Source organism: Primulina huaijiensis, chromosome 18, assembly GCF_012295235.1.
Source record: "Primulina huaijiensis isolate GDHJ02 chromosome 18, ASM1229523v2, whole genome shotgun sequence".
NCBI classification, from domain to species: domain Eukaryota; kingdom Viridiplantae; phylum Streptophyta; class Magnoliopsida; order Lamiales; family Gesneriaceae; genus Primulina; species Primulina huaijiensis.
Window position 1 is genome coordinate 8,360,871 of NC_133323.1, and position 21,545 is coordinate 8,382,415.

At 33.9% G+C, this 21,545-nt stretch overlaps 2 protein-coding genes across 2 annotated transcripts; both read right to left on the minus strand.

Annotated features, from left to right (window-relative positions):
* Nucleotides 1-2,727: 2,727 nt before the first annotated feature.
* LOC140963898 (uncharacterized) lies at nt 2,728-3,486 on the minus strand. The gene has a single exon (XM_073423382.1). It carries the CDS (start codon nt 3,484-3,486, stop codon nt 2,728-2,730), a length of 759 nt encoding a protein of 252 aa, XP_073279483.1.
* Nucleotides 3,487-14,832: 11,346 nt separating this feature from the next.
* Nucleotides 14,833-19,885, minus strand: LOC140964424 (probable protein S-acyltransferase 22). The gene is made up of 9 exons (XM_073424201.1): nt 19,084-19,885; nt 18,823-18,936; nt 17,369-17,767; nt 17,177-17,245; nt 17,029-17,100; nt 16,444-16,572; nt 16,263-16,343; nt 15,999-16,175; nt 14,833-15,876 (listed from the first exon to the last, which is right to left on the minus strand). The coding sequence occupies exons 1-9, from the start codon at nt 19,123-19,125 to the stop codon at nt 15,103-15,105; spliced, it is 1,857 nt and encodes a 618-aa protein (XP_073280302.1). The 5' UTR covers nt 19,126-19,885; the 3' UTR covers nt 14,833-15,102.
* Nucleotides 19,886-21,545: the final 1,660 nt, after the last annotated feature.

The window sequence follows — 21,545 nt, forward strand, 5'->3', positions numbered from 1 at the left end:
CAAAGTTATGTTATATGTTATAATTTACATGTGTCACGATCTCAAAATTATGTTATATGTTATAATTTACATGTGTCACGATCTCAAAATTATGTTATATGTTATAATTTACATATGAATCAATCTCAAAATTATGATACATTTTAAAAAATATGAATCGTAAATTCAAAATTATGTTATATGTTATAATTTACATGTGTCATGATCTCAAAATTATGTTATATGATATAATTTACATATGAATCAATCTCAAAATTATGTTACATTTTAAAAGATATGAATCGTAATCTCAAAGTTATGTTATATGTTATAATTTACATGTGTCACGATCTCAAAATTATGTTATATGTTATAATTTACATGTGTCACGATCTCAAAATTATGTTATATGTTATAATTTACATATGAATCAATCTCAAAATTATGATACATTTTAAAAAATATGAATCGTAAATTCAAAATTATGTTATATGTTATAATTTACATGTGTCACGATCTCAAAATTATGTTATATGTTATAATTTACATATATATTGTTGGAACTTTTCAAGTTCGCAATCTTGATTTTGATGTTAACAAAACTTGTTATTGTGTTTCTAACATATTTACTCAAGTGTGAAGTTGTTAACACAAGAAGCAAGCTGAAACTGAATTCTGTACAAACTGAATTTCTGGCAAGCTTCTGTGTTTTGATTATATTTCTCAGCTGGATAATCCAAATAACAATCCGCCAACTAGGCTGTTTAGAAAACTCAATTTGGAACAAGTCGTATTTCACGTCAGTTGGGCAAAACCAGATGTTATCATGGTCTAACTGATCGCTGAATTACCGAACTGATCACACGAAAACAGCAATCAGTTGGGTTTGAGCAGTTGCGGTATTTTGGTCATATCTCTCAGCTCGGTTATTGAAATGAAGCGATTCAGTAAGCGTTGGAAAGATAAGACAAAGATCTACAAATCATCTTCAGAAGTCAAAGTCTGAATCGAAACTTAAGATGTTGATAAATGAAGATGAAGCTACTGGTTGTGCACAAACTGAAATCAGTTAGACTGATTTCAGCACACCAACTGAAACTGAACAAAACCAACTGAACTAAACCAACTGCTGACCAACTGAACCAGACCAGCTGAAGACCAGTTGAACAAGACCAGTTGAACTGAACCAGCTTGAACTGAACCGGACCAGCTGAAGACCAGTTGAACCAGACCAGTTGAACTGAACCAGACCAACTGAACCAGTTGAACTGAACTGAACCGAACCAGCAGCTGACCAACTGAACTGAACTGAACCAGCTGCTGACCAGTTGAACTGAACGACCAGTTGAGTTGACCAGTCAGGAAAATGCCCAGCAAGACGAATTTGACAGTTACAATTTCAGAAACAGTACAGAAACTTTCCAAACGGTCATAATCTTGTGTCTAACGTATATATCATTGTTGGGGCTTATAAAGACATCATCTTGAAGATCAAACAAAAGCTTTTGAAGAGGATTCAAAGCATGGCCAGTTAGCATGAAAAAATCAGCTAGTTGAGAGCACAAGCCCTTGTGCGAGGATACTTGAGATGTACACTGTAAATGATAAATTCCTCACACACAATCACTCACATATATACAAGAGAGTTGAACTTCAAAGATTAGTTGAGTGAGTCTTGCACAAAGACAATAAACTTGTGTATGTAGTCTTTGCATATGAGACATTAAACAATATGCTGATTGTGAGGTGTTGCCTACAATCTTGAGTGCTAGGAGTTCAGTTTAGGCAGTGGGTAAGTCCCAGCTGATTGAGTTTGTACAAGTAGTTGTATAAATCAAAGTCTTCTAGTGAATCCTTTCCAAGGGGAAGAAGGGGTGACGTAGGAGCATTTGAAGTCTCCGAACATCCATAAACAAATTCGTGTCTATTTATTTATTGCATTTAATTATCATTTTCATAGTTTTAATTATGCATTGTTGAAACATTTTATGTGTTCTTCAAATACCAAAATATTGCATACCAAGTGTTTGATAAAATGTTTCAACTAAAATATTTTTACTCATTCAACTTGCATATATTTTAAATGCTTTACAAAATATTTAATCTGTTTCTACGAAGGATTATTTCGAGTGTTTTCCGCTTGATTTCATATCAAATTCGATTTAGTTCATCGGTGTTCAATATTTCAAGAACCGAGCTATTGCAACTCAATTTTTTTCCCCCAAACCGATCTTAACATATATCAATCTCAAAATTATGATACATTTTAAAAAATATAAATCGTAAATTCACAATTATGTTATATGTTATAATTTACATGTGTCACGATCTCAAAATTATGTTATATGTTATAATTTACATATGAATCAATCTCAAAATTATGATACATTTTAAAAAATATGACTCGTAAATTCACAATTATGTTATATGTTATAATTTATATGTGTCACGATCTCAAAATTATGTTATATTTTATAATTTACATGTGTCACAATCTCAAAATTATATTACATTTTAAAAAATATGAATCGTGAAATAATTTACATATGAATCACATAATCACAATTACACAACTGTGTTATATTATAAAAATATGAATCGTCACGATTATGTTATATAGTTTGACAATTATTAATATCAATTTAAAAATAAAAAAGCTAATGGTCGACCATCGGGCTAATGGTCGAACAAAAATAAAACTTTGGTCGACCCTCAAGCTAATGGTCGACCATCCAGTAGCATATGATTCTATCTTTTGCTAAATTCACCGATTGAAGGAATTCTGTTTTGTTTTCTTCTGCCAACTCTCTTCTCTACCAAAGGAGGCAACACCAATGGAAAATTAATGTTGCGTGGCAATTCATTTTCTTCCAGAACGGGATACACAGTCTCTGAGTAAGCCATGCACCATGACATTGTAGAATAGTACTCTGAATAGAGATCATATAAATCAATCTTGGCTAACCAACTGGCTGCGATAGCATGAGCACATGGGATTCTATCAATATAAAAAACTCGACATGTGCATCTTTTTGATTGCAGGTCCACTATGGCCGAATGTCCATGCTTCCTAACATCAAACTCCAGATGTCCTAATTCAAAAACTTGCATTCCTTGGGCATCTGTGAACCTGCTACGAAGAATCCCCTCGATGGCAGGAGTCAGATTAGTGTTAATTGCAATTGATCCATGGCGATATCGGACAAACAAAGATGATGCCAGCTTCTGCAAAGAATCCAAGAGGGCAATGATTGGCAGCTTCCTCTCTTCAAGCAGTCTAGCATTGATCGACTCAACCCTGTTTGTTGTCATAATATTGTAACGAGTCTTCGGACAATATGCTCGAGTCCATCTATCAAGTGAGTCTCTCTCGTCCAAATATTGCGCTGCCTCATGATATCTATTCCTAAAATCATTGTATGCAATATCAAACTCGAAAGTCTTATAAATTTTTGCAATGTGCAAAAACATTTCGGTTGCACCCTTCTTTTTGCATCTAGTTTTCATGTTTTGTGATAAATGTCACGTACAATGACCATGATGCGCATTTCTATAGACAGTAGAAATCGCATTAATGATTCCCTGATGCCTATCTGAAATTATCACCAATTCATCCTTGTTTGTTACTACTTCTAACAACTTCGTTAAAAACCAACACCACGAAAAAGTACACTCGACATCTACGATTCCCCACGCCAAAGGATATTGGTGATAATTTCTATCTTGTGCTGATGCCACCAGTAAAACACCATTATACTTGCCCTTCAACCACGTACCATCAATTGATACAACTTTCTGCATACTTCGATATCCTCTAACGCATGCACCAAAGGTAAGAAACATATACTTGAATCGATTTTCCTCGTCGACAAATAAGTCTGTTATGCTTCCTCGATTCATCTGCTCAACCATGTACAAATAACAAGTCAATTTAGTAAAACTCTTCGTAGGATCACCTTTCAACATATTGTCTGCTAGTTCTTTCCCTTTCCAAGCCTTGTAGTATGATATATCGGCATTCATACTATTGCGCATCATCTCCATCACCGCTTTTGGTACAATTGGCACTGCATGACCTTCGAAATTATCTACCAACATATCACGAACAACAGCAGAACTCGCTCCACGGATTCTCTTTCGTCTCCCAGTCAAACCACATGTGTGTGTATTGCAATATGTTCGAACGGAGAATGCACGTGAATCATTCTTAATCTTTGAGGTCCAGATTCTCCACTTACAACCAGACACTACACATTTTACGGCATACACTTTTTGGCTACTTTTAATGGTCTCAAATTCAAAGCAAGCTTCCAAACTTATTCTAATTAGCTCTTTTTTCACCGCTTCTCGGTTTGAAAACTCTTGACCAACAAACAAGTTTGAACCATCTGTGAATGAAAATGTGTCATTATGAATATCCACATCCGCAACCAAATTTGCGTCATTACTTGCAATCACATTTGCCTCGACCTCATTTGCATCATTATGTGCTTCATCATATAACTCATATGTGTTACTACGATCCACATGCATGGCATCCACATTATGTGCTTCGTCGAAAAAATCACTGCTATTATTACGATCCACAGAAACAATATTCAAGTGAAAATAATCATCAAAATGTCTTTCTTCGTTAACATTGCAATTGTTTTCATCAATACCATATCCGTTCACATTATCAAAAACATCAAAAGAAGCAACACATTCAATTTCAACTTGAAGCACTGGCCTACTTCTCGGACAACCAAGATACAAATATTCTTTCAAATCATGGTCATTCTCTATATAAATGGGTTGAATGTTGCACGGCAAATCTAGAATATAACTCAACCTCAACTTGGCAGTGTCTCCTACTTTCCCAGCTCTATATAGTTCATTTTTTAAAATTTCAAAATAACAAATATCATCCTCCACTGGAATAGCAACAAACTTTGCATTCGGTCCTAGACTCCATTTATACACCAACTCCTCCGTCACTTCCCATTTTCCATCGAAATGAACAACAATAATTGTTGGCATATCTACAAAATACACCAAAAATATGATAATTAGAATGGGCAAAATTTTTTAATAATAAAAAATAAACTGTCCAAACGAGGTCGACCAACAAATTCAAAAATTTGTTGGTCGACCAAGAAGAATACATCACGGTCGACCGACTTAATTTCGGTTGGTCGACAAATAAGAGTTTGGTCGACCAAGAAAAAAATTCTTCTTGATCGACCAAACTTGTTCGACCAATAAGAGTTTGGTTGACCAAGAAGAATTCTTGATCGGCCAAACTTGGTCGACCAATAATAGTTTGGTCGACCAAGAAGAATTCTTCTTGATCGACCATCTTAATTTTGGTTGAAAATTTTTTTTTCATCTTAATATTGGTCGATCGTTGCATGAAGAATACAATGAACGAGGTTCAAAAAAATGTAGAAAACTTACTGTGATTTTTCTTCAAATACAGACGACTTCAAATACAGAAGAATAGGGCAAGATATGCGGGAGTAGATTTAGATCTAGATATGAGGAATGAGCAACAACAGCTTAGCAACAATAGGTGGTAAATTTCGATTTAATGTCAAGCCGAAGCAGTAGATGCAATAGATGAAGGTAGATGAGTTCTTTAAATTTGGGAAGCTCGATATTAGGGAAAATGTTGAGAAGAAATAGAAAGATAATAATTAATTTATGAAGTTTTAAGTTTAATTAAAGTTTAATATAATAATCAATAGTCAAATCTTTTTTTTAAAAAAATAAAAAAGTCAGAGTCTTGTTTTTTAAAACCTTTATATCTTAATCCCATTTTTTTAATTGGCTCGGATTCCAAATCACAGGATTTGTTGGTGGGGAAAATGAGGAAAACGGGAGTGACGGAAATTTTTATTAAAAAACAGGGAGTGAATTTAATTTACTTTTTTATCTTTTGTTTTAAATTTGTTTAAAAATTAATTTTTTTATTAGTGTATTTAAATATTATATATAATAAAATTTATAATTTAATTAAATAAAAAAAACTTTCTCGACTCAATCTTTTTCATCTTTCTCGAATCAATCTTAGGTCTCACTTCATTCCTTATCTTCACAAAAAATCTTTTTCTTCTCCAGCTTCCATCATGCATACATTGTTCTGGTTTTTTGGCTAACAATTAACAATGAGTCTACAAGAAATTCCTCTACAACAAATCTAACGAGAAAACCACGTATTGGTAAGAAATTTATTTTGAGATATGAAATATATTGGGTCTCGTCAGTGTGAAGAGCTCGAGCACCTGGGTCGTGTTTCACGACAGCTTCACGACACGACCCTGGGTCGTGACATGACCCCTCACGACCCAGGGTCCTGTCACGACCCACTCACGACCCAGGGTGAAGAAGCTTCCTGGTTCGTGCTTCACGACCCAGGGTGAAGGGCTCACGACCCAAGGTGCTCAGGAAACAAACACGACCCACCTCGACCCAATTTAAAATGAACAAAACGGTTTAATTTTAAATTTTTACAACTAAAAATCTTTTTATTTGTTTTGTTTTTTTTTGCTGATTTACTTCCCCACTAAACTTGGAAGGAATCAATTCTTTGAATGCAAGTTAACTTTAGGATCAAGATACGTTGAAATCTGTAAGAAGATTGTATCATTTTTAAATGAGAAAGAGATAGAATATTTGGTGCAGTATACTCAATTCGGTAATTTAATTTTATGTGCTAAGGATTATAATAATTTCAATCAATTGTTATGGTTTTTGATTAGTAGGCAAAGTTATGACAGTGGAAATGATGAATTTTGGATGATATATCATAAACGACCTTTACGATTTTCATTGTTAGAGTATTATTTGTTAACTAGCCTAAATTGTTCGAACTTTTATCCTATGATACCTGAAGAAGATGAATTTAGGGAGAGACATTTTGGTGAAAGTTACTGTATAGGTTTGAGGGATTTGATAGATAGAATTGATGAATATGAGAATGATTCAGGGGAAGAAATAGACATTGAGAAGGTAAAATTAGCCTGTCTTTTGTTCGTGGTAGGTGTATTAGGTAGACAAAGAAAAAATAAAAATGATACAGTGGATTTAGAATGGATTAGATTAGTAAATAACTTTGATAGTTTTATAAACTATCCCTGGGGTAGAATAGCTTTAGAAGAAGTAATTTATGGACTTAGAAAAGATCTTAAAACTAAGTTCAGAAGCTATGAAAATTTGGTAGCACGCCTTGGGAATGATCCAGATTTCAGTGGGTTCGGTAGCTTCCATATAAGTGGATTTATTCATCCTTTACAAGTAACTAAATATTGTTCATTAAATGAAATATCCTTGTTATTTTATATCATATTAATAATATGTTTATTTTTTTGTGCTAGATTTTGGCCTATGAATATTTTCCAGCAATTGCTGAAGTGTTCGCTAGACATCGAGAAGGTCCCAATGTACCGATACCTCAGATGTGTCATTGGTTGACTAAAAAATAGAGTAAAAATCATTCTCCTTCCATGGATGATGTGAACAAAGCATTTAAAAATATATATACCTAGGTAAATACAAAAAATTCATTTTATTTATTTTTCGTATTATCTATTATATTTTTTGTTAACCGTTAACTAATTTCATGTTTATTGTTAATGATTAATATAGGATATTTTGGGGATGCTCATTCCCACCACGGATGAGCTGTTGTCTGTATATTATATGACTGGCAATTTTGTTGATTCTAATAATGTGATAATCAATCGCATTACGGAGTTAATTTTCCAAGGTATCAAAGTAGTTTGCGCTCAAGATCCATTGGGCGACCCAGAGGATGAAGTGGGTGTACAGACTGAGACTGAGGATCAACCGTTTCTCCAGCCATTCACATATACATACTCCAGATCATCTCGAGATAAAGTCAGAAAATCTTTTCGGCCATTTCCTAGTCCTTCACACATGAATCAACCGTCTCCTCCATTGACTCACATGAGACATACATCTATGCATAGAGATCATACATCTGTTGCAGATATGTATGAACTTCGTTTCACAAGTTTGGAGGATAAATTTGGGACGATACTAAAAGACCAAGTCGATATCAAAAATCAATTGAAAAAATATGCATGACGATATCTCGAGTTTTAAGGATATAATTTGGAGATTACCTTCAATGAATGTCAATGTTGGTAAGTTTTATCAATATTTATATGATTTTTAATTTTTAATATGAAAAATGACAAATTGTATGTATTATTCTCTCAGATCAAGGCGAGACATCAAGGCATAGATTTGAAGATATTCCATTTATGACAGCAGATGAGGTGGATCCAAATATTCGACTTGTGAGCGATCCGTCTTTGACTCGAGCTTTTGAAAGAACTTCGGGCCATAAGTTAAGATTGTTCACAATGGAGGAATAGCCTATGACAGACGAAGAACTGCGTCATCATGTTATGAATGATATGATGTCTTTGACTTTTGAGAAAAGAGCTAGAATGTTCGCCAATAGATCGTGGTCACGAGTAAATGCTGAGATCAATTATTGTATTGAAAATACGAGGATATATGTGTTGTGTTCATCCAACGATAGCTCGTGGTTTCGTGTATTGGGGACACCTGCTTCTTGGCTAACCGATACCGTAAGTTTTTTCTTATTTTGTTTTTTGTTTTTTACGTTGAGTTAGTAATTAACATATTTCACTTTATCACTTTCAGCATACTCAAGAATGTTGTCGAGGGTTGCTCCAATTACAAAGGACATACTCACATTTAATGTCACCTGAGGTGTCATTGATGGGCGTCGATTTTCATCAGCTGGTTTCGAGTGCTTTCAATGAGTGCGGAGAGAATAATATAGAATGTTTGATGCCCTATGTGAGAGCAGAAATTGGTGAGTGGCCGGCTATTCCATGGAACAAAGCCAAAATAATTTTGAAACCCTTTCATCTTCCCGGACATTGGGTTTTGTTAAAGGTTTTGCCTAGCCATAAGAATATCACAATCATGGATTCGGACCGCAGCGTAGATGGGTCGGGCAAGACATTGCTTAAACTTATTAACCATTTGTCCCTTTTGCTTTCACATATGTTGGGTGTTGATGCTTCAGAAACATGGAGTATAGTTAGGCCAGAAAATTTTCCTACTAAAAAAACCAGGTTAAAATTTGTTATTTTAATAATTATTATTTCATTATTGTTTAATGTATATCAATTTATATTTAATGTTTGTTTTTTCATTGCAGCGGTGAATGTGGAGTATACTGTTTAGCGGCAGCATCTTATACCATGTTTAGGGAAAATGCCCCTATCAACTTAACGATGAGAAAATTGAAGAATTTAGGCATTATTGTTGTTGTTGTATTTGGGATAAATTATGGTCGTCGGATTAAAACATTTATGTGATACATTATATTGACTGTTAGTTACATTATATTGATTTTTAGTTAATGTATGTGATCCATATACTCAATCTATTTTAAACAATAAAAATTGGTTCGATTCATTGGGTCGAGGATGGGTCGTGTAGGTATCTATTTTAAACTATGAAACATGAAACCAATTCAGGATGTCGTGTGGTCGAAGGTTATGACTCGACCCAAAATTGGGTCGAGATTACACTCGACCCACTCGACCAAATTTTGGTGGGTCGAGTGGGTCGAGCTTGTCGAGAAGCATAATTTTGGCTTCTCGACCCATAAAGCTAGATTGTAATGTGCATGTAATATCCTCGACTCATTTATAACAATAAACATTAATTTCATATGCTACGATATACATTCATTCAAGTGAATATGTAATGAATTTTTTTAGTTCTATTATTATAAAATTTGTTAAGAATTTTCGTGGCATTATAAAATTTGTTAAGAATTTTAGTCGAGTATAAATTCAACCCACATTGTTAGAATAAGAGATACATTCTTGTACTTGTTATGAATTTTTTAACTAACATACTTAAATTATAATATATAACCCATATTAAAATGTTTACACAAATAAATTTTTATATATATATTTACATTCTAATCATATATAAAGTGAATTATATATTATAAAATGATCAAAACTCAAAATCTCCTACCCACTCGACCCATATCGACCCAAACTCGACCCAAAATTGAAATCATTTACCACCCGCGCGATCCAAACTTAAAAATCTTCCGCACACATTACAATATTGTCCACTCGACCCACTAATTACCCCTCGACCAAAATTAAAAATTCACCAAAAACACATTACATATTAATAAAATCAAATCGATTGTCTTTAAATTCAAACAAATTACATATCATTCAATCCTATCTTCTACCAAATTCTCCTACGGATGGAAATTTGTTTTGTTTTTTCCTTTCACGTCTTCTATTGATCACATGTGGCAGTACTAACATATCATCAAGTGGCCACTCGTTCTGATTCAGAATAGGATAAATTGGCTCAGAATAGGATATAGACCATATCATAACAGAATAATACTCTGATCACAAGGAATAAAAATTAACATCACAAAAGTAACTCGCTTCGATTGCATGAGAACATGGAATCTTGTCAATATCAAATTCTCTACAGGTATATCTCTTCGATTCAAAATCCACAATGTCACTATTTGTAGTACTTCGAACATCGAACTCAAGACGGCCCAGCTCATAAACTTGATATCCCCGACCAATAGTAAACCTTTCACGCAGAATGGACTCAACAATTGTAGTGAAATTTGTTGTTGATGCAATGGATGCATTTCGATACCTTGAAAACCAAGATATAGTCAAAGTCTGCAAAGAATTTAGTAGTGCAATGATTGGAAGTTGTCTTTCTTCACGCAATCTTGCATTTATTGATTCAATACCATTAGTTGTCATAATGTTATACCGAGATCTTGGGCTATATGCTTGAGTCCATCGATCCAATGAATCACTTTCATTCAAAAACTTTGCAGCATCGGGATATATTTTCTTAAATTTTTAGTACTCTAGGTCAAAGTCAATTTGCTTGTAAATTTTTGCTAACCGCATAAACATTTCGGTATAACCCTTCTTTTTGCAACGGATTTTCATATTTTGTGACAAGTGCCATATACAATGACCATGATGTGCATTTTTGTAAATGTTGGCAACTGCAGCAATGATGCTCGGATGTCTGTCTGAGATAATCACCAACTCTTTCTCATCAACCACTACTTCCAAGAGCTTCGTCAAAAACCAACTCCACGAAGCAATGGAGTCTACATCAACAACAGCCCAAGCCAAAAGATATTGATGAAAATCTCCATCTTGTGCTGAGGCCACAAGTAAAATACCGTCGTACTTTCTTTTCAACCATGTACTATCAATAGATACGACTTTTCTCATGCATCTATATCTTTTGCACATTCGCCATATGCTAAAAACAAATACTTGAATCTATTATGCTCATCTACTACTAGATCTATTATACTATCAGGGTTCATTCTCTCGACCATTTTCAAATATGAAGGTAGAAGACCAAAACTTCTTTCAGGATCACCTCTAAAGATATCATGAGCAAGTTGTTTGCCTTTCAAGGCTTTGTAATAGGTAATGTCAACCCCATTATTCCGCATCATTGTCATAATAGATTTGGTTGAGGTGTTTTCTGTTGTCCTCGAAAGTTCTCTACCAACATATCACAAACGACAGATGAGCTGGCTTCTCGATGCCTTTTACGCATTCCAGTCAAGTCACAATTGTGTGTGTTGCAGTATGTACGAATCACAAAATCTTTTGAGTTCTCGTGTTTTGAAGTCCAAATTCTCCAGCTGCAACCTTTATTCACACAACAAACTGAATAGATATTTCGAGAAGATTTGACACTTTCAAACTCAAAAGACGAGGTCAAAGCAATTTTGGATAGCACTTTCTTCACTTCGGTCTTGCTTGAAAATCTTTGACCAATAAATAAGCTTGAACCATCGGTAAATGAATATGTATCAGCTTGAACATGAGTCTCAGTATCATGAGCTGCACTGATGTGGTGGATGTTGACATCATTATCATCCACATGTACCGCATCTATATCCTCCACATCATTTTATGTGTTTCTCACATCATTCTCTTGCATATTTTCAGTTGATGTATTTATATCTTCTAATACATCATTATTGGTGCAATGGTCATTTGAGACAAAAGTTCTATCAAAACAGTGATCATACATATTTGTTTCATCATCGACATACTCATCATCCAAATGAGTCAAATTTAAATCCGGTGATATGATATTTTCACTTTCAACAATATCAAGAGAAACAACACTTAGTTCAAATTCGACATAAAGTACTGGTCTTTCTTTTGCACATCCAAAATATAAGTATGCTTTCAAATCATTATCATCCTCAATATAAATTGGACGAATATTACAATGCTTCACATCAGGAAGATAACTTAATTTAAATTTTTCTGTACCACCTAGATTCATAATTCTGTATATCTCACTTTCTATATATATCATTGAACAAATATCAGAATCCAAAAGAATAGCTGTCCACTTACCACTCGGCCATGAATGCCATTTAAATATATTATCTTCATTAATTTGCCATTCGCCGTTGTACTCAAAGAGAATAACGTTTGGCATAACTTACAAAACATAAATAAGAATATTAAATTATAGACAATATTATTTATTTAAAAAAATATGCTAATGAATTGCAACATCTAACATATTTACAACCTCGACCAACACATCACTCGACCCACACATACGAACGTGCAGAGCTCGAACCTAGGTCGAGCACCTCGACCCACAGGTGTGAAGAAACGTGGCACCTCGACCAATCTGTCAAGGTGTGATTGAACACCTCGACCCACAGGTGAACCTCGACCCCATCCCATATGTGGGTCTAGACACTACAGACCTAGCCATATTATCATGTTTGCACCTCGACCCACACGTGGTCGAGGCAGTCCTCGACCCACGTGAACCTCGACCCCATCCCATATGTGGGTCTAGACACTATCCAGACCTAGCCATACTATCATGTTTGAATCACACTTCATCCACCTACTCGACCCACACAATCAACACGTTGTTAGACTGTAAATACACACACCAACTCCACTAACAAAATTCTAACAAAATACAACCAGAACTAAACTGAACAACATTCGAGTATATACTTACTTCTCTAAGAATCTTCAAATTTCAAATGATTTTTGATTTTTTTTTCGTGAAGAACACAAAAGTAACAGGAATAAATGAAACCTCAAATCGGGAAGGTCCCGACATATCAATTAAAAAAATATTTTTTTAAAAAAAAGTAAAATATAACTAACTAATTAATGACCTAATAAATGAACTCACCTAACTAACAGCAGTCAACTCCCTTTTCTCGATTTTAAAAAGTCAAAAGCCTTTTTATTTAATTAAATTTAAAATGGGTCATATATTTTTTATTGTCATGTTGTTGGTGTATGAAATTTATTTTCAAAAAAATATTATTTTTAAAAACAAAACTGATATTACTATTTTATTTTTTTATTTTTTTAAGCATCTTAGCATATAATTACTTGTGTTTTTTAATTTTTAATGATTCTAATTTCTTTTTTCATCAAAAAATAATTCTCATTTCTCATCCAAAAATTAACTTTGAATAGACGATACTCAGAATTAAAAAAAAAAAAAACAGAATTTCAGATAAAAAAAAACAAAAAATTAGGAATTAAGACTAAAATTTGATTTTAAAAAATATATAGAACTAATATTACAATGTTTTTTAAATATTAATTGTAATTTAATTTTTTGGGCATAACAAGTTTTTTATTTTCATTTTTTATACACTTTTTTTATTAAATTAAGGTACAACTAAAATATCATACAACAATATTTACAACGATTATATAGTAAGATTTGTTATTGAGTATGTCTTTCATTAGGGGTGTCAATCGGGTCGGGTTTCGGGTCAACCCGCGAATACCCGTCTAACCCGAATCAACCCGTCTAACCCGCCTAACCCGAAATTTATTTATTTTTTAAAAAAAAATTAATGAAAAAAATTTGAAAAAATAAAAAATAATAATATTTTAATTTAAACACATAATAACAAAATTTTCGATTTAAATTTGAAAGTTTAATCGTAGAAAATTAAAAGTATATTTACTAAATCAAATAAACAATTGTTAAAAAAATAAAAAAATATACAAAATAAATATTAAATGATGAAAATTTAACATATAAATATACAATAAATTTTGTTCAAACATACAATATATAAAAATTTAGGTAATATTTTCAAAAAAAAAAATTTCGGGTCAACACGCGACCCAACCCGAAACCCATCTAACCCAGCACTAACCCGAACCCACCCGACCCGAATCCAACCCGAATCCGAAAAACCCCAACCTGAACCTGATTTTTTTTTCGTGTTGGGTCGTGTCGGGTTGACGGGTCGTGTTGCATTTTGACACCCATATCTTTCATAAGACGGTCTCACAGATCTTTATTCATGAAACTGATCAATCATGTACATATTTATAATAAAAATTAATATATTTGACGTAAAAAGTAATACATTTTCATGGATGACTCATACAGAATATCTGTTTCACAAAATTGACATGTGATACCGTCTCACAAGAGTTTTTGCGTTTGTTATTATATCGTGAAATTTTGCTATTATTTCGTGATATTTTATATTGAATTTATCATGAGATTTTGATAAATAGAATTTTTTTAATGAACTTATTATGTTTAAGAATTGATGTACAAATTTAGTTGTACATGTAGCATTACTCGTCAATTTTCATGTTCATCACATATATTAATTTTATAATATTTATGTATTATTTTATGCACACACAAAACGGATGCCTATCGCTAAGAATTCATTAAATTTTTATTTCCCAGGCAAAACTGAGCTGATGGTTCAGTCATGTCTCAAACTAAGGATGATCGAAGAAATGCCTTGATAATCTTAAGAACATGTATAATGCACTAAGTTCTCCAAGAATCTGTGCTCTTTAAATTCCATCTAATGAGCACGAAAATACAGATAGAACATCGCAGCTGAACAATTCGATCTTGTCGTAGACGACCCTTTACGATGTTTTACCCATATCCTAGTACCTAAAGTTGCATTAGAATTCTGAATGCCAGCAGATAAAGGAAAAATCATAAGAATCTACAGTCTGTAACATGGACACACGAGGCTTACTTTCTTCAAACCTTTCTATGGTATGACATTGTAGATGAAGATGGTGGCATAAATTTCTTGATGGTTCTATCTTGTTCGGCGCCAAACAGGAGGCCACTCCAGTTGCTGGATCTGTGCAGAATTCTTGTAGGTACTTGGTCGCTATCTTCCCCACCAGACGCATCGTATCCACCACTAGTCGATCTTGATAATGGGATTTCGTTCTGATTAACCATGGCAGCAGCCGATAGCCTAGCTTCTTCGACTCCCAGTGAGGAGCCTCGAAAAGGGTGGATATCAGGAGAATCTAAGCTACTATCAGGAGATGATGCTACATTACCAGTTGAGCTTGGCATGGCACGCCCGGGCCTGAAAGCACTTTTAGCTTCAAGTTGTACGGGCATCAAGCTTGTCGATTTCTCAGAGATAATAGTATGGTTATATCTATTGCTTTTGGCATCTCCACTCAATATATTGGGCATCTCAGTAGGAAGACGAATTCGCTTGCTACCTATCTTTCTACTATTATCAGGCTTTGGGGTCATGCGACGGCCACTACTTCCAAAAGTGCTGTCTGTTTCAAGAGAATAAGGCACTTCTTGTCTTACCACAGGCCGTAAAATCTTGGACTTTTTTCTTGCCTCAGAAGCAGCCTTGGAAACATCCTCGGAATTCAAACGTGCCAAAGTCCATGGACTTATCTTTACAGCAGAATGATTCTTTTTCTTCGATTGCTCCTCCACCACCATCTTTTTGCCTCGTGAACTGACAGATCCTGTCTCAGGAGGGATTACATCGAACTGCAGAACCACCATAAAAGTCACGTTATCAATAAATAAGCCTTATGGTATTACTTCGCAATCAGAATGAAATGGCAATTAAAAAGAACTCAAAATATATGATGACTTCAGAAAACTTTAACCTGATCTTCAAGGAAAAGCCGTGGAGGAGTGCACCATGCAGCTCGATGGAAAGTGTTGAATGAGCTGGCACTGCTTAATCCAGTAATAGAACTAACAGGAGACATCTGAGGACTCTGCTGCCCTCCAGCTTGTTCTTGCTCCCTTAGAGCTATAATATAATCGTATGTGCTAATTCCCTGTCAATCCAACACCGAGAACTGTCAAATTTGTCAAGATTATAAGCCAAAAAACTGCATTATGTTGAAAGGAAGATGAAGTCAAACCTTCTTTATCAGAAGAATATGAAAGAAGAAGAGCTGAGCAAGTGGCAGGGTTGCAATCATGGCCAACAAGGTACAGACTGACTGCATTATGCAAAAAAGACTTTCATTTATCATTTGGAATACAGCAAATGTAAACTAAGTGCACACTGAACTCCTGAAATGAAGTACCAAAAATACCCACCACAACAATAACAAAAGGAACCATAGTGAAACTGCTTCCTAACTTGGAGCTAATGTCCTTTGAGAATCTTTTCCTCTCAAGAAAACAACATATCAACACAAGGATTCCAGTTGACCATTGAAGTATAAACTGCAATCTCAAGTCCAATCAAGAATAAATGTCAATATTCACTGAATTATAAACTTTTTGGCCTGACAATTCAATCACACTTTAAAGGTAACTTCAAGGATTTAGCTAAAATCCGACGAGATAAGTGATCGCCAATTTAATCCCCAAAGAGAGTTGAGTTAATGGCAATAGATTGAGTAGGGACATGACATGAAAACTCTCGGTTCAAGGAGGAAATCCTGATGTGGGATCAAGCAAGCTAAATTAAAGGGATAATAAATAAAAGAAAAAGAGGAAGATGAAGCTTGATATTCATGGAATAAGATTTATACGTTGGCATAGCTTACAATAAATAGGCTAAAACATGTAAACAAAAATAATACAGACAGTGTCTAAATTCCTAAGAAAACAAGATTAAGCGGGAAGTCATATAATACAAAATACTCAGACTAGTGAACAAAAAGTGTTTGAGCATACCAGGAGAAGCGCAGACACCATGAGTGTAAAAAACTTTCGGTAGTTTCTTTTGCCTATGCAATTGTTTAGCCACTACAACAACAAAGAAAGTAATAAGAAGCTCTTGTTTCAAAAACTCTAACCAGCATGAGAAAGTGGCGTGCCTTACCCTGCAATGATGATCGAAGCGGTCAACGCATTTGTCACAAACTCTACAATGCTTACTGTACTTATAAACCTGCAAAATGGTACTCGTCAATTGAACCACTTGAACCTAAGAAATTTATAGTCAATGTCTAGTGCAACATCTTAGATATATGTGGGGATGAAGATCTTGATGCAGAAAGCAATTACGACATACCTCTACTTCACACAAACTGCAGTAGAACATCCCATCTCCACTCATTTGTTGCTCAGAAGATTCTTCATGAGAGTTACAAACATAAGCACAAGGAAATAAAGCCAGCAGAGGAATGAAGAAGGGCTTATGATGAAGCGAGGGATTCTTCTTTTCAGGTTCAGCAACACATTCTGCTGTTGACTGAATGCCATTTTTGCTCCCCTGATTAGTATCCTCCCGGATTATGGTAATATTGGTGTCTTGAATTGAAGAAGTTGACTGTCCACCGTGTATAGGCACATTCAATTCGGGTTGTTTTTTGTTTTCAGGAATTTTAAGGTATTTCTTCGATCTAAAGACTCCAGAATCCGCAGGATCAGCAGCAGCACACCATACATATAGACCAAACACACATATAATCTGTGAAACAGTAACACAAAAGTGTAAGAGTATATAAGTACATATTCACATTTCAACCCCACAACCATACAAAAGAATATTCTGAATGACAAAAAACCAAGCACCAATTAAGTTTACTATGCTTCATGAGTTTTTCTTTCAGGTTAATTAACTTGGATATTAGCAATACATGATGATGCTCACCAACAAGAAAAGAAAAAGTAGGAAAGCGAGGCAACTCCATATTTTAATTTTATTGCTGCCATTGAATCATGTGGTCTGTATGTAAAACATTTTAGAGTGAATTAGATTATATGCACCAGCCGCCTCAGCTATCAGTTTCAAAAGATGTGGAAAATGTTGCTAATGTCACAGACTTCGAGTAACAAATTGTCAAGCATTCCAAAGTTTGACATGTTACTACACCTAACCGGCCAATGTATTTCATGAATACAGCTCGCAGCCAACCAAGAAGCCTTACATTTTAAATTATCACTCGTGTTGGGCAGTTTCAATTTAAATAATTTGAACCATTAGGACTCCTTTATTTTCAAAAATAAATCCATTTACTTCTCAGCACAGATGGAACCAGGACCAGTGCATGAAAAAGTAAAGTTACAAGATAAAAAGACAGTAAAAAATCAATATTCTGTACTTCCCGAAAGCAAATAATAATATAGACAAACTATAATCTTTAAATTACTTTAGTGAAATCTTTGATGGAGGAACTTGTGGCTCCCTAATGCCCCTGTATATGTGACAAATCGCCAAAGAACAAGCATCTTAGAGTCCTTTACATCGGTGACGGGCCTCAGTAACTTTAATACTTATCTACAATTTACAATTTTCTTTAAAGATAAAATAAAAAAAATTGAAAATGAAAAAACAGAGTAAAGAGGAGTGAAGTTCAACAAGAGACTCATCCGGTATATTAAACTGATAAAGGGAAGATCAATCAGAAAGAATCAAGATTTGAAATCACAGATCTACGTTTTCTAACAGCCCAGTAAAAATGTAAACGTCAATGCCAAAAGGGAAAGTAAAATAATCTCAAAAGAAGGAAGCACGGTGCTTACAAGAGGAGTGTAAATCCCCATGACTATGTATTGGAACAACTGCTTTCCCAGAAAAGGGGCAAAGAAAACATAGAAAGCAAATCCCAAAGCAAGAAAAACAGCAACTGCTACCACCTGCACACACACACACATCTGAGTTCAAACCATTTTCAACATCTCAAAGAAATCCAAAGCCAAATATAGAAATATAAATATATGCATCCATTCGCAGAACATTACACACATTTGAGAGTAACTGTGTAAAAACGAAGAAAATAATACCTGGAGAGGATGGTAGGGAAGCTGCCATCCATGCTTCCTCATTGTTATGATTGGACTTCGTAACCAAGAAATTTGTTTTCAAGAAAATGTACGGGTAAGGAGGAAAAAAAAGGCCAAGTTTTTTACTACTACTAGTCTAAAAAACAAGTTCTACTGTACACCAACCTAAACTTCTTGCAAGCTCATTTCATGAATCTTCCACCAGAAAAAGGTAACATCAAAAAATCCCATAAAAACTTGCCTCCTGAAAAGCTGAGATCGAACGAAAACACATTCCCAAAGTGGGGTCCGGAAATGAAGCCATCAAGATGTGCTGAGACCTCTGTTCAACTCAATCATAGCCCACCAACCAATTCAAGGCTACACATTGATGGTGAACAGTGAAAAAAGAAAACAAAAAAGGGTTTCACCTTTGGGGTTGAAATGATAATTAAACGCATGAGTGTTCTCCTTTTCTTCTTCTTTTTTCTCTCCCTGTTTCTTGACAAGCCTTTCGCTTCCACCAAAGCAAAGCAAAGCAAAGCAAAGAGAGGAGAGAGACTGGTAATTTCTGCTTTTTCTTAAGCCTACAATTGAATTACCTACTCAACAACATTACCACCTCTCACTTTTTTCCCTTGTTTCTAGCATTGTCTTTTTCCGTTCCTTGGCCAGAAAAATTCAATATATCGTCTGTCACAGGTCAGAGATACACCCGCCACACAGCCAGTTGTACATTCTGCTCCCTTTTTTTTATTCTTTTATTATTTATTTCCCTGGGAGCAGTGATTTAAAACTCTAACGACTTCATTAATTGCTTTCCTTTACTCCTATCTGGCCATCTCTCTCTCTCTCTCATTGTTTCTTTATGCAACTTTCTTTTACTGGGAATGCAGCAGCAGAAGAAGAGTCAAATAATTTTTTTACTGCCACAAGTTGATATCATAGTTTATTAAAAAAAATCGATTTTTTTCAATAATTTACTAAAAAAAACTACATGATTATGCCATCTTATTCGGATTATATGAAAGTTGAAAAACATTTAACTCATTCAAAATACGATAATATTCGAAAACAAATCCACGGGATATATTTAATAATGAAAGAAAACAAAATCCTATTTGAATTATTGGGATATTAAAGAAATATTTCAATCTCGGTTGTTTTGTCCTAAAAGTCCAAAGGGAGTTGTTAATTTTTATTTTTTACTGCCTAAAATGGACGCAGTTTGGATCTAGGAGTAGCTTGGAATAAGATCAACACTTGCTCCATAAAAGTTTCTTCTTCTTTTTTTTTTTATTATCGATTTTATACTTTGATCTTGAAAGTATGAGAATTACACTTTGGAGTAATGTCAAGGAATTGGTGATGGAGGACGACATTGATTGATAGTCTTTAATGCATCGAGTAGGGAGGAAGTAGTTATTAAAATAAGAAAAATTATAACTATGAGTGACTTAATATAGCCAAAAAAGTATAAAATCTCAAACATTAAATTAAATGTAATTTAAAATCTTGGGTTTTAAAAATTCAGACATATTTGTCTATTTGCAGAGAGTTTTTATGTCTGAATTTTAAAATATATAGGGTCTATTTGGAAATTATGTTATAAAACGTTTTTAGTGTTTTACGAGTGAAAAACTTTTAAAATATATTTGGACTATATTTTGGTAAAAAGCTTATTAAAATATTTTTTAATAAAGTATTTTTTAAATATGTCTTTAAGAGAATAGAAGATAGGTGTTTTTTGGTGTTTTTTTTTTAAAAAAAAAACATGAGTCAAACAAGTCATGAACCGGATCATGTTGTAAATGGATCATTTCATCTCAAAATCTTCTCTCACATCTAGCTAAGGAAAAAAAAACATGAGTCAAACGGGTCATGAACCGGATCATTTTGTAAATAAATCATTTCATCTCAAAATCTTCTCTCACATCCAGCTAAGAAACCCTAGCAGTGTGTTTGGAATCATGGAATTTAAAGAGATTTGGTGGGATTTGGAATTGAAAATACCATTTTAATTTTGGGAAAGATGAAATTTCAAAATGAGATTGGTATTTGGTGGAATTTGATGAGATTCGATTTAACTAAGTGAATTTTTTGCAAAATAGGTAAGATTTCACGAGATTTCATGGAACTTGAGTCAAAGAAAGAACACAAAAACTCATGTGAGACGGTGTCACGATTCAATTTTGTGAAACAAATATTTTATGTAGGTCATCCAAGAAAAAGTATTACTTTTTATGTCAAATATATTAATTTTATTGTAAATATGGATATAATTGATCCGTCTCATGAATAAAGAACCGTGAGACATTCTTGTGAAAGACCTACTCAAGAAAGAAATAAAAATATTTTTACTAATAAATTTTTATAATTTGCTCATAAATTTTAAATGTTCTTCTCAAATTTCATAAAGTATTATTTATCCAAAAATATATATTATCAATTCACAAACATTTATATCATATGTATTTTTTATA

Excerpts from the sequence above, each read along its gene's own strand:
- LOC140963898 (XM_073423382.1), bottom strand. The coding sequence starts at position 3,486 with ATGAAAACTAGATGCAAAAAGAAGGGTGCAACCGAAATGTTTTTGCAC.
- LOC140964424 (XM_073424201.1), bottom strand. The coding sequence starts at position 19,125 with ATGAGGAAGCATGGATGGCAGCTTCCCTACCATCCTCTCCAG. Across the intron at positions 17,768-18,822 it reads TGGGGATTTACACTCCTCTT|ATTATATGTGTGTTTGGTCT; the intron begins GTAAGCACCGTG and ends ACTGTTTCACAG. Across the intron at positions 16,573-17,028 it reads TGGTGTCTGCGCTTCTCCTG|TTTATACTTCAATGGTCAAC; the intron begins GTATGCTCAAAC and ends TTGAGATTGCAG.